This window comes from Vicugna pacos, chromosome 23 (genome assembly GCF_048564905.1).
Source record: "Vicugna pacos chromosome 23, VicPac4, whole genome shotgun sequence".
NCBI classification, from domain to species: domain Eukaryota; kingdom Metazoa; phylum Chordata; class Mammalia; order Artiodactyla; family Camelidae; genus Vicugna; species Vicugna pacos.
The window spans coordinates 24,055,821-24,069,636 of record NC_133009.1 but is presented as its reverse complement, the minus strand read 5'-3'; the positions used below and the strand labels follow the sequence as shown (position 1 = coordinate 24,069,636).

The window sequence follows — 13,816 nt, the reverse complement described above, 5'->3', positions numbered from 1 at the left end:
GGTTTAAGTTCTGCAAGCCTTACAGTCCATCACAACTGCACAACTCTGCTGTTAGCACCACAGACAATATGGAAATAAGTGGACATGGCTGTGCTCCAACAGAACTTGGATTTATAAAAACAGGGGAGAGGTGGTTCTGGGCCACGGCCATAGTCTGCTGACCCCTGGTCTACAGCTCATCTGCACAGAGAGATAGAAAACAAAAATGACTTACCTGATTTTCTCAGTAATCTATGGAATTCTAACATCAGTTTATGAGATGGTACAATCTGATACAAAATCTGGAAGAGAGAATAATCTTGTGATTTTTATACATTCAGCTTCCTTTCAAATAAAGCTCTTACTGTCCAATATGTTCTCATCAAATTTAAGGATTTAAAAGATACTTTGCTTTTATCCAGTTTCAATTTGGGTATAGAAAGGTGTTCTATGTAAAGCTATTAAAAAAAAAATCCCTGCTAATAACAAGATAGCTGGGGTGGCCAGGGGAGAGGAGGATAGACAGACACTTCTTGTTTTCTCCATGTATATATTTATGCTGTTTACCACACTTAAAAATTTAATTTCTTTTCAGTAGCCAGGACTTGAAAAAAAAAGAAGAAAAAAGAATCAATATTATGCAGAAAAGATATTTAATATTTATTGATCATAAAAGGTCACAGAATATATAAAACAAAAACCAAAAAAAGGGCAAGGGTGGTTATTTTGGAAGATTGTGTTCAGGAACACAGTACACTAAGAAGTATTCAAGTCAATATTTTCACAATCTTTTTACACAATAGGGAGAAGTTAAAGATTTTTCTTTTTAAAAATAGGAGGGACTATTTTTATGTATATGCCACAAATAGGATTTAAACTTTATCTGTCATCTAAACACATTTAATATTAGAAATAAGTTTATTCATCTGCTTGCTGAAGTACTTTGATCTTCTACTGAAATAATTTCTGACCAAACGAAAAGCAAATTTTGTTAATTTCTCTTAATTTTTTTAAGTTAGTGATCTATCAATCATGATCAATATATCAATATCAGAGTATTATTAAAACTCAGTCCTATGAAGTCACATTTGTTTTATTACTTATGAAATTCTGTATATGGCTCAATTCACTTTTTAAAAAATATTTTATCAAAATAGAACATATGTACTAGAAATGAATACGAATCGTGTGTACCATTCAATAAATTTTACAAGTCATACACATACACATAATCAGCACCCAGATTAAAAAGCAGAGTATTATCAGAACTCTATAAGTCTTTCATCACTTCTGTAAAATTTTTAGCCATTAGCTCATCAAATATTGGCTTTGTCTGTTTGCTTTCGCCCTGTACTCTGTCTCCTCTCCCTGGGCTCCAATTACAAGTAGGTCAGACCTTCCAACAAGTCCTCTGTGCACTCTTTTCCACACTTTTTATCCTGTTTTGCTCTTCCTTCTTTAGCCTGATGGTCTGTGTAATTCCTTAATTCTCTCTTCTGCTGTGGTCAGTCTGCTACTTAAACCCATTTATTGAGTTCTTAATTTCAAATACTGCATTTTTCATTTTCATTTTTAGAATTTCTCTAAATCTACTGTCTTGAAGATATACAAGTATTCAACACAGTAATTTTGTTACATTCTTACAAGTCTTTTCAAAAGCACCAGTAATGATTGACAACCTGCATGAAGTTCACCATTTTGCTTTTGTTGTAACTAGCCTTATTATCTTCTTGCACAAATGGGTAAAAAGAAATCTTGGGGAATAAAATTAAAATAGCAACTTCAAAAGTATTATGCAGTAAAACAAAGCCTGTGGAAAACTTTACGAAATGTAAAGTTTCTATATCTGAAGGTTTGATAATGTCAATTTTGATGACAAGTACAGAGTAGACCTAACTGACCTTTTAAAAGAAGACTGATAGAAAAGGAGTTTTCTCAGTCATTTGTTTAGAAAGAAAAGGACTTTTCTTTTTCTTATTCCTCTAAAATATGACTAGAAACCAACCATGAAATATATAAGGAACTCTTAAATTCAACAACACAAAATCAAAACACTCAGTTCAAAAAGGGCAAATGATACAGACATTTCTCCAAAGAAGATACACAAATAACCAATAAGCACATGAAAAGATGCTCAGCATCACCAGCTGTTAGGAAAATGCAAATCAAAATAAAAATGATACCACTTCACACATACAACAGGATGGCTATTATCAATTTCTTTAAAAGAAAAAAAAAGAGGAAAGTAACGAAGTGGTGATGAAGAAGATGTAGAGAAATTTAAACCCTCATGCACTGCTGGTAGGAATGTGAAATAGTACAGCTGCTGTGGGAACAGCCTGATGGCTCTTCAAAAGGTTAAACAAAGAATTACCGTAAGATCCAGCAATTTCACTCCTAGGTATACACTCAAAACAACTGAAAGCTTGTACTCAGACACAAACTCGACACCAATGCTCACCAAAGTATTCTTCACAATAGCCAAAAACTGGCAACAATCCAAATGTCTATCAACAGATGAATGCACAAAATGTGGACTGTGTGTATATACAATGGAATGTTACTCAGGCTTAAAAAGGAAGGAAACTCTGATACATGCTATAATGTGGGTGAATCTTGAAAACATTATAAAATAAGACATAAAAAGACAAATACTGTACGAATCTACTTAGATGAGGTTCCTAGAACAGGCAAATTTACAGAGACAGAAAGTAAAACAGAGGTCACTGGAGTTGGGGGAATGGGGAGTTATTGTTTAATGGATACAGAATTGATGTTTGGGATGATGGAAAACCTCAGGAAATGGGTAGTGGTGATGGTTGCACAAAACTATGAATGTACTTAACGCTAATAAAGTGTGCACTTAAAAATGGTTAAAATGGTAAATTTCATGTTACATATATTTTACCACAATAAGAAAAAATTTTAAAGCAATACCACATGCAATAATAATCCCAAACATGAAACACTTAGGGGTAAATTCAACAAAATATAAATACTAAAAGCTACAAAACATTTCAGAGAGAAATAAAATACCTATATGAATGGAGAGGTGTACCAAGTACACAGTTTGGAAACCTCAACACTGTTTAGATGCTTATTCTTTCAAAATTGATCTATAGATTCAGAATCCCAGCATGATATTTTTATAGCATTAGAGAAGCTGACTTTCAAACAAATGAAAAGCCAAAGGACCTAGGGAAGCTAAAAACAATCTTGAAAAAGGACAAATTTGTATGACTCTCATGACATGATTTTAAGACTTGCTATAAAGCTACGGTAGTCATGATACATGGTATTGGTAATATGGATGAAAACACACATCACTAGAACATAAAAGAGTCCATATCTATGGTCAGATGACTTTCAATGAAGTTACCAATGTAATTCAACAGGGAAAGGATAGTCTTGTCAATAAATGATGCTGGAATAATCACATGGGAAAAAAATGAACCTTGATCTTTACCTCATACTACATTAAAAAAAATTAGCTGAAAATCTATGACAGACCTCAGCATAAAATTATAACACTTTTAGAAAAAAACACAGAAGAGAATCATTATCTTGGGGTAGGCAAAAATTTCTTAGACAAAAAGTACTAACTGTAAAAGAAAAATTTTAAAATTGTACTTAAATCAAAGTTAGAAATTTCTGCTCTTTGGAAGATACTGTTAAGAAAACAAAAAGCCAAGCCACAGACTGGGAGAAAGTATTTATAATCCACATACCTGACCAAGGACTTGTAATCAGACTATGTAGAAAACTTCCAAACTAATAAGAAGACAAATAAGCCTTCAAAAAATAGACAAAGTATTTCAACAGACACTTCACAAAAGAAGACATAGGAATAACCAATAGGCATATTAAAAGATGTTCAACATCATTTGTCATTAGGGAAATGGAAATTAAAACCACTTGAGACACCACTACACACCTACTAGAATGGCTGTAATTCAAAGGACTGAATACCAAATGTTACCGAGGATGTGGATACATACATTGATGGTGGGCATGTCAGTGGTACAGTCACCTCAGAAGACAGCTGGGCAGTTTCTTAAGTTTAACATACATCTTCCAGCAATTCTTCTCTTAGGTAGCTACCCAAGAAAAATGAAAACATGTGCACACAAAGACTTGTACATGAATGTTCGTAGTGGTATTCACAGTAGCCAAAAAGTGAAAATAACCATCAAGAAGTGAATGTTTAAAAATGGAATACTACTTAGCAGTAATAGGGAACAAATTACTGATACAATAACATGGATGAATCTCAAAAACATTCTGCTGAGCAAGAAAATCCAGACCAAAAAAAGAGTCCACATGGTAGGATTTCACTTATATGAAATTCTTGAAGAGACAAACTAATCTGGAGTGACAGAAAGCAGATCAGTGACGGCCGGGGCCAGGAGCATGTGGGTAGGTTGGCTGTAAAGGGAAATGAGGGACTTTTTAGGGTGATGGAAGTGTTCAGCATCTTGATTATTACACTGGTTACATAATGTATATATTTGTTAAAATGCATCCGAACATACACTTAAAATAAATGTTTTATTATACATATTAAATTTCAATAAAGGTGATTTTCTAAAAATAGCAATGCAGAGCTTTCCAACCAGGGAGGCAAAGGGTTTCTGAAATATGTCTCACTTGGGCAGAGGATGGGGGGATGGTAGTGGAGGGGGGTCTGCCTGGAGCCTGCAGCCTCCTCTCTTCCCCTCAGGGTACCACACCTACACTGTCATTTTCTCTGGGTGCTAGAACATGAAAGCTGGAAAGCAATGACCTAAGAATGTTCCAAAGTAGATCCCAACCCTGTTGAAACACTGGAATAAAAATCCTATACCTTAAGCACACTTATCAGTTTCTCTCTTGGTGCCTTCTCTCTCTTTAGGAAGCCATACAAGTAGATATGAGCATTTGGATTGGATGGGAACTTCTCATCATAGGCGTAATTGGTGAGCACCTCTCGGGCTCCATCTTGATCCCCATAGAACTCCAGCATCTATACACAGTAAGTCATAGCATCTTAGTTAAATTCTGTAAGATAGCTGTAAATACAACGCACAACTTTCCAGACGAGCACAAAACACTCATACAACTGGGAAGCAGTATTTACTGTACGGGGAACAACAGTGAAGCTGGCTGTTGCTTTCGCCAGTAGATGTCACAACCTTTATGGAACACAGACAATAAAGGCCTACACTGTTTCCCATTTTTTTTCCTCATCATATTTTGTTCCTGAAAAATGCAAAAACTTGAAGGTTAAGAACTGTTCTACAAGAAATAAAGCTTTTAAAGTAGGGCACACTAACGACTGAAAAAAGACTATATGATGCAACTAACCTCAGTGCCCTACATAACTCCAGCCACACAAGGGGTGCACAGGAATTATAACCCCTTCCTTTTCATTCCTTCTCAGCCTGACACAGGAATTTCCAGATTCACTGACATATAGTTTCAGAGATTACCTTCTGACAACACAATTATCACTTTAGCACTAATAATACTTTCAAAAAGCAAATTATTTTGATGATTTATTCCTAGTGCCCAGTTCTAGGGCGTCTGTCCTTTCACAATGACTCTGAGATAACAGGACATCTTTAAGAACTTCCAAAAGCCATTCTTTATCTCAGATATTGTGACCTAGCTCCAGATTTTTGTTCCTTTTGCCTCTATATTCCACCAAATCACAAAAGATCTTTTTCTTTTAAGCTCAATAAGAACATAAAATTGACATTTACAGCTATTTTGTTAACAATTTTGTAAATACAGTCAGGCGCCCTGCATCATCCGTGGGCCCTGCATCCCTGGTTGCCGCATCCTAGGGTTCAACCAACCACAAATTGAAAATATTTGGGAAAAAAATTTCCAGTGAGTTCCAAAATGCAAAATTTGAATATGCTTGCTGTGCAGACAACTATTTACATAGCATTTACACTGTATTACATTGTAAAGATGATTTAAAGTATACAGGAGGATGTGCAGCCGTTATATGCAAATATCACACCATTTTATACAAGGGACTTGAGCATCCACAGATACTGAGGGATGACTGTATTTGGCCAAGACATGTTATCCAGGTGAAAAAAACAAATATTTATAGTATATTGGTAAAATAAAATATACTGTAAATTGGTAAAACAAAAATTATTCAGATCAAAAAGGCATCATATTCCTTTTTTATTTTTTAAACAATTTTCTCCATTAATTGCCTTCTAATCATTAAGCTTACAACAGAATGAAACTAGTAAAACTTCATGAAAAGTCTACTTACCTCTACATAACTCTTCACAAAAGGGTCCCAAACTCCAGGAATTTGAATCAGTGCACAAAGGTTTATAGACGTCTTCCAGCTGTGGTTGAGCATATTCTGGGATGCTGTATTATAAGCATAATCATCTTCATCTGCCCAAAGACAAAAGATTTTTCAAAGTCCTTCAGTATTGAGGACTTCTGAATCAGTAATCAACAAACTATCGACAAAGAAGCTCAGACCCTGACGGTTTCACTGGTGAATTCTAACAAACATTTAAAGAATAGTACTAATTCTTTACAAACTCTCTCTCCCAAAAAAGAGCAGAAAAGAGCACTTCTCACCGTATTCTATGAGGTTGGTATTACCCTGATACCAAAACCAGACAAAGACAACATAGGAAAATTGTGGACCAATATCCCTTATAAATATAGATGCAGAAATCCTCAACAAAATACTCTGAAATTGAATCCAGCACCATATAAAAAGGATTTTACGCCATGCCAAAGTGGGGTTTATTCCAGGAATGCAAGGTTGTTTAACACCTGAAATCAATTAATACTCCAAATCAATAGAATAATATTAATGACAAAAACCTCCTAACGACCTCAACTGCTGCAGAAAAAGCATCTCACAAAATTCAACCCTTTATGATAAAACACTCAACATCTAGGAATGGAAGGAACTTCTTCAGCCTGGGAATCTTATGAAAAGCCCACAACTAACATTAGAATTGATGGCGAAAGACTGAATCCAAGAGAGAGGCCCTCTCTGGCCACTTCTATTCAACACTGTCACGGAGGTTCTAGCCAGGCAACTGGCAAGAAAATAATTCAAACAATGTCCAGGCTGGAAAAGAATAAGTAAAACTATCTCTATTTACAGATCTCTATATGATCTTGTACATAAAAAACCCTAAGAATCCACCAAAAACTTATTAGAACTAACAAATGAATTGACAGTTGCATAATATAAAATCAACACACAATAGTAGATTTTATGCCTATATTTCCAATCAACAATCCGAAAATGAAATTAGGAAAATAATGCCATTTACAATAGCATCAAAAACAATAAACTACTTGGGTACAAATTTAACGAAAGAGACATAAAATTATACTCTGAAAAGCAATATTGTTCAAAGAGATTAAAGCCGACCTAAATAAAAGGAAAGACATCTCATGTTCCTGGGTTGAGAGACTTATTAATCTATAGCTTTAATGAACTTCCTACCAAAATCTCAGCTCGCTTTTTTGCATAAATTGACCAGCTGATCCTATAATCCATATGGAAATGCAAGGGACCAAGAATATCTAGAACAGTCTCTAAAAAGAACAAATTTGGAGGAGTCACACTATGACTTCAAAAGTTACTGCAAGACTACAGTAACCAAGACTGCATGATATGGCCATAATTGTAGACAGACATAGATCAATGGGAGAGAATTTACTGCCTATAAATAAAACTTCATATATGAGCAAGTGATTTTTGATAAGGGTACCAAGACAATTCAGTAGGAAAATAATAGCCTTTTCAAGAAACATGCTGGAACAACTGAACAGCCACAAAATAACAAAGTTGAGTTCAACTCCTACCTATCTCACATGATATACAAAAATTAACTCAAAATGAATCAAAAAACCAAAATGCAAGAGTAAAGCTTTATAACCCTTAGAAGAAAACATAAGTCTAAATCTTTGTGATCTTGCAGTAGGCAATGATTTCTTGCCTTTGCCAAAAGCATAAGCAACAAAAGAAAAAACAAATAAATTGAATTTCATCAAAATTAAAAACTTTTGAGACACAAAAAACACCATTAAGAAAGTGAAAAAGGTAACCCGCAGAATAGAAGAAAATATTTGCAAATCCCCTATCTATTTAATAAGGGTCTCACACCTAGAATATACAAAGAACTCTAATAACTCAATAATAAAAAAAACTAATTCAATTAAAATAGGAGAAAAGGATCTGAATGCAAAGTTTTCCAAAGAAAATATACAAATGGTACATTAAACACATGAAAAGATGCTCAACAATGCAAAGCAAAACCACAGTAAAATACTACTTCACACTCACTAGGATACTATTATCAAAGATAGATAACAGCAAGTGCTGGCAAGGATATGGAGAAATTAGTAGCCTCATACACTACTGGTGGGAATGGAAAATGGCACAGCTGCTTTGAAAACCAGTCTGGTGGTCCTTCAGAAGTTCACAGAAACATTATTCAAAATAGCCAAAAAGTGGAAACCACCCAAATGTCTATCAACTGATGAATGAATACATAAATATGGTATATCCACACAGTGGAACGTAATTCAGCAACAAAAAGGAATGAAGTGTCACTACATGCTACAACCTAAGTGAACCTTTAAAACACTAGGCTAAGTGAAAGAAGTCAGTAACAAAAGACCACATATTTCAGGACTCCATTTGTATGGACTATCCTACAGAATAGACAGCTCTCTCAAGACAGAAAGTAGATTAGTGGCTGCCTAGGACTGGAGCGACTGGGGAGAATCACGAGTGACTTTCTTTTCGGGGTGATGAAAATGTTCTAAAATTGATTATGGTAATGGATGCACAACTCTGTGAATATACTACAAAGCACTGAATTGCACACTTTAAGTGGGTGAATTGTATTAAGACTCATATCTCAATTCTCAATAAAGTTCTCATAAAAAAATATGAAAGATTACCACACCCAATAAATTGGTGTGACATGAAAAATCTGACAATAACAAACAATGAGGAGAAGACAGACAAAAGAAAGCCCTAATCAGACAACTAGTGGGATATAAATTGGTAACCACTTTGGAAAGAGGTCAGCCTACTATATGCTAAATTGCAGATACACATACTCTATGATAATTCCAGTCCTAGAAATACATGCATATGTGTAGCGCTACACATGCCCAGGAATTTCAAAGCAGTGTTATTTATAGTAGCCCCAAACTATGAACAACTTGAATGGCCATTAATATATAAAAGGAATAACTTGCATGAATATCATATAAGTCTTACAGCAATAAAAGTGAACGAGAGCTAATTCAACTGTACAGACGCACATTAGATGCTGAACAAAACATGCAAGGCCCCAAAGAATATATACTGTATAAATACAATTTGACACTCAGTTATAAATTACATTGTTTACAGATGCATACTTGAGTGGTAAAAGTCCTTTAAAAGCAAGGGGGTAATTACCACTGAAGTTGGACAATGGTTTTCTTGAGACAGAATGAGAGGAAGTGTGATCAGAAAGGAACACAGGGGAATGTTTAGGGGGACAGCAATGTTGTGCTCCTCAGTCTGGGTGGCAGTTATATGGATGTTTGTTTCACATATTCAATCCATCACACATTTGTTTTATAAGACTTTTTCGGTATATGTTATATTTCACAATCTTAAAGGTTTAAAAGGAAAGTTACAGTCTTTCAAAAGCAACAGCTAACAGAAGCACAAAACACTTTTTGGTACCAATGCTGCTTTTTCACCACACCCCCTCCCCCCCAAAAAATAGGGCTTGGTATTCTCTTCCTAGTGGATCAACTGAATAAGGATCAATATGAACTTGGAAATGAAGTGGTAACGGGAAAGTAGGTACGAAATATCGAAAATTAATTTTAAAGGAAGAAAAGGCAGATCCCTAAGTAAATATTAAGTTGGGTTTGAATTTACATGGAAGGGAGTTTCCAGTCACCAAGTGCATCAAGCCCAACCAGCACAGGCCAGGCAGCAAGGAAAAAACCCCAAGACAACTCTGAGAGTACATTCATGTGTCATGTTCTTAGGAGTCTGGCTGTACAGAACCCGTCCGAGCTATTTTTCTCATTAAATAGACACATGAGGTTAAAGATCATCTAAAGAGCTCCATATATTGTCCCGCCTTCACTCTCTCTGCTACAGAACAGTGTCAGCTGCAGAAGTGACTGAGTCATCTCCACGGGAGTGATGGTGTAAAGGCCATGTTCCAACTGCTTTCATCTCAAATATCGGCTTGAGTTCTACTTAACAACATGTAAGAAGAAAAGTAAATATTGATGTTAAAACTTACCTAAATCAGTATCAGCAAGCCTTTTAAAAAAGAAACATTACAGCAAGCATTATGGCAAAGATAACAGAAGAAATAGAGGACAGATGTGTGACCTCAAAAGACCAATGCGTCTAGGCGAGAAGATACAACATAAAATACATGTGAGAACACTCAGAAAAATTACAAAGCAAGAGGTGAAGAGCCAAATGACGCAGGCTGAATACGCAGCTGGTACGTTAGGTTGGAGGTAAAAGAATGAGGGGTCTGAGTCTTGAAGGGCAGGTGGCGTTTTAGAGGAAGAGGGCGCACAAAGGTCTTACAAGAGCATCGTGATGAAGACAGCATTTCAGAAGTGTTTAGGGGGAGATCACAGACAGGAAGCAAGAAGGGAATTTTGAGATTAGTGAACCCATGTGCCCAGTGACCAAGGAAATACTACTATCACATAAGAAATAATAAGGAAACACTGCCTAACAAAAATGACGTGATAAATGTCAGATTGACATTTGGGTAGAGGACGTGAAAATAGAAAGGACTTGATCCTAGAGAAGTTGTAAAACTACACGAGGGAAAGAAAAGTGCAGAGAATCATACAGCTCCAAGGAACACACATTTAGGGACAGGTGAGGATGACATCACCACGGAATGTAAGAGAAGGGGAAGTCAGTTTGAGGAGTAAGAACACATGGTCAATTTTGAGGGGGGTCAGTAAATCAAGAAAATTGTCTGTTATGACCTTTGTACAGAAATGAAACAACTTAATCTTGCTCTATTCTTTAAACATATTTTTCTAAGAGGCAAAGTTATGAAACAAACTAAACTCCACTCTAAACACACAGGAAGAAGTGCTTATTATATGTAATAATGCCTGCTGAAGAAAATATGTAACCTTTCCTGGAAATCATGTTTAAAAAAAGCAATGAATCTAAAATGGTCATGAACTTAATCTGTGAACCACCTAATTTATGTCTGAAAAGTTTTTTTAAATATCAGAAATCTACAAGATGATCAAGAGTTTTACAGCAACAGAAATGTCTGGATAAAGCCAGGCATGGAGGTAGGGGCATCAGATTACTCCTTAAGATTCCTTTTGTCCCTCTGACTCAGTCTTAACCACCATAAGAAAATTCACTCGTATTCACTCACCGAGCTGAGACAATTCCATCTTCTTTTTAGACCAAGTATAATACTGCAAAAGCCCTTTATAAGCCTGAATAAGGTTGATTAACACTTCCTTGGAAGACGACTTTTCACCGTATCTCCACGTCTCCGCCTGGCTGAGATTTCTGTTCGCATCCTCAAGCAACCCATGGTGCAGAAGGTATAATGCATGCTGTAAGGAGATCTGCCACAATGATGAGAAAAGCCCACCGTCACACAGGTCACAAGAGAAACATCAGTCAAAAAGCTCAGGAAATGTATGACATATGCAGGGCCAAGACCTTGGGAAAACACAAATGACGGAACACAAAATTTCCATCTAGCAAAAAGACACTTGAAAAAATTATCATTATGTAAACAAGAGCTAAATTGTATAAACTTGAAACAGAAAGTGGTATGAAAAGATCAGGTCTTTGACGACAGAGAGTCCGGGCTCAAACGCTACCTTTAAAGCTAGATAAACCTGAGTAAGTTGCTCTCACCCTTTGTGAGTCTCATCTTTTATACAGAACAATTATTATTAGCCCCTTTAAAGGGCATTACAAGGATTAATGAGATATTGCATATCACCTAATGGCTCATTTGGCCTACAGTAGGCAACCAATAAATTATTTTATACATGTTATATAAACTCAGAGAAGACATCTTAGTAAGGGGTGCTGAAGAATGACATTGGTTCACATGGAAAGTGTATCCCTGGTACAGGAGAAGCAGTAAGATTACACAAAGAATGAGCATTATGGGGCGGGGCATTAAGGATACTAACGGCAAGTGCAGTTAATCACGTGAGGGGAGTCGGAGTTCAAGCTTTCACCTTAAACTATTGCAATCATTTCTTAACTGTTATCTCCAATCCTGCCCCCTACAATCCATCTTCCATATGATTGCCAAAGAGATCTTGTTAGTCATTTGTGTAAATCCTTCAACAGTTGCACTGCCTACAGAATAAAAATCTAAGCTCCTTACACATGGCACACACAGCTCAGCTTCCTTCCCCTGGCTTCCACCCAAGCGATTCTTAGAGTACCTAAAGCATGAGGCACAGAGCTATCAAGTTCTTTATTATCCCCTGCCACGCCAGACTACACTCTCCCCCAGTACGCAGAGTGAATACCCACCACCATTTCAGACTCATCTCAAGCATCGTTTCCTTTCCTTTCCTGACTCCTCTGCTCATTCAATCCCAGCCCTTATCAGTTCCAGAGAGCTGACCATTTTCTACTTGGTCTTCTCGCTGCACATCCCATTTCTTCCACGGCACCATCTCCACTTACTCCATTAACACATCTGTCCTCCTCTACCACAAGCTTCATGTCCAGCACGTAGTCTGGAGACCAGCAGTCAGTGTTTTTAAAATTATTAACAAAAAAATGTTTTATTGCCCATCCTAATCACTACCCTCAGACTCTGGAGTACGAAATAAGGTGTCTCTCAAGTTTCTTTACTTCAACTAAGTAGATTGTATGAGCCTAAAAGGATCTAACCAATAATTTAGTAAAAACTCTACCTCCCCTCCCCAATCAAATGGCTATCCAGTTTCTCCCTGAACGGACAGAAGGGGGAGCCCACAACACCAAGGCAGGCCACTCCTTTTCCCGATTGTTCACTTAGAAAGTTCTTCCTTGGGGGGACCATATGCTGCTTCCACTTCGTTTCTACTTACCATGTACGTGGTCTACCAGGAAATGGGAGCATGAGGGAGAATCAGGCACATGAGAAGAAACAAAAGATTTCTCCTAAATTAATTAATAAAATCTGAAAAGAATCCTAAACTAGGAAAAATCCTTTTTCATAATTAGAAAGCAGTGGCAATGTAAAACAGTAGAGCCACTGTGGAAAACAGTTCGGAGAGTCCTAAAAAGTTACACATGGAATTATCTGTGTTTAACAGCAACGTCCTCCTGTCCCCACAGGGAACTACAGCCAATAGCTTGTAATTACCTATAATGGAAAAAATACGAAAAAGAATATTCATGGGTAACTGAATCCCTATGCTGTACGCTAGAAACTAACACAACACTGTAAATCAACTAAACTTCAATAAAAAAGAATTATATGAAGGGGTAGAGGGTATAGCTCAGGGGTAGAGCACATGCTTAGCATGCACAACGTCCTGGGTTCGACCCCCAGTACCTCCTCTAAAAAATAAACAAATAAATAAATAAAGCTAATTACCTCACCCCACCAAAAAAAAAAGAATTGTATGCTTATACATATTATATACATATACACAATATGCATATATATATACACACATACACACACATATGCATGTGACATAGAACATGACCCAGCAATTCTATTCCTAGGTATATATTCAAAAGAAATGAAAGCAGGGACTCAGACAGACAGTTGTACACCTATGTTCATTGCATTTTTATTCACAA

General features: G+C 36.4%; 1 protein-coding gene across 3 annotated transcripts in view; it reads right to left on the bottom strand.

The window, feature by feature from the left end:
- TAF1A (TATA-box binding protein associated factor, RNA polymerase I subunit A) overlaps positions 1–13,816 on the bottom strand; it is a 29,045-nt gene that overhangs the window by 5,059 nt on the left and 10,170 nt on the right. For all 3 annotated transcript variants that reach the window (XM_015234850.3, XM_006198858.4, XM_072948699.1), the window contains exons 5-8: positions 11,415–11,613; positions 6,254–6,384; positions 4,823–4,981; positions 215–281 (exon numbers count right to left, since the gene is read on the bottom strand). In XM_015234850.3, the coding sequence (XP_015090336.1) occupies positions 215–281; positions 4,823–4,981; positions 6,254–6,384; positions 11,415–11,613 (556 nt within the window). The remainder of the gene's footprint in view (positions 1–214; positions 282–4,822; positions 4,982–6,253; positions 6,385–11,414; positions 11,614–13,816) is intronic.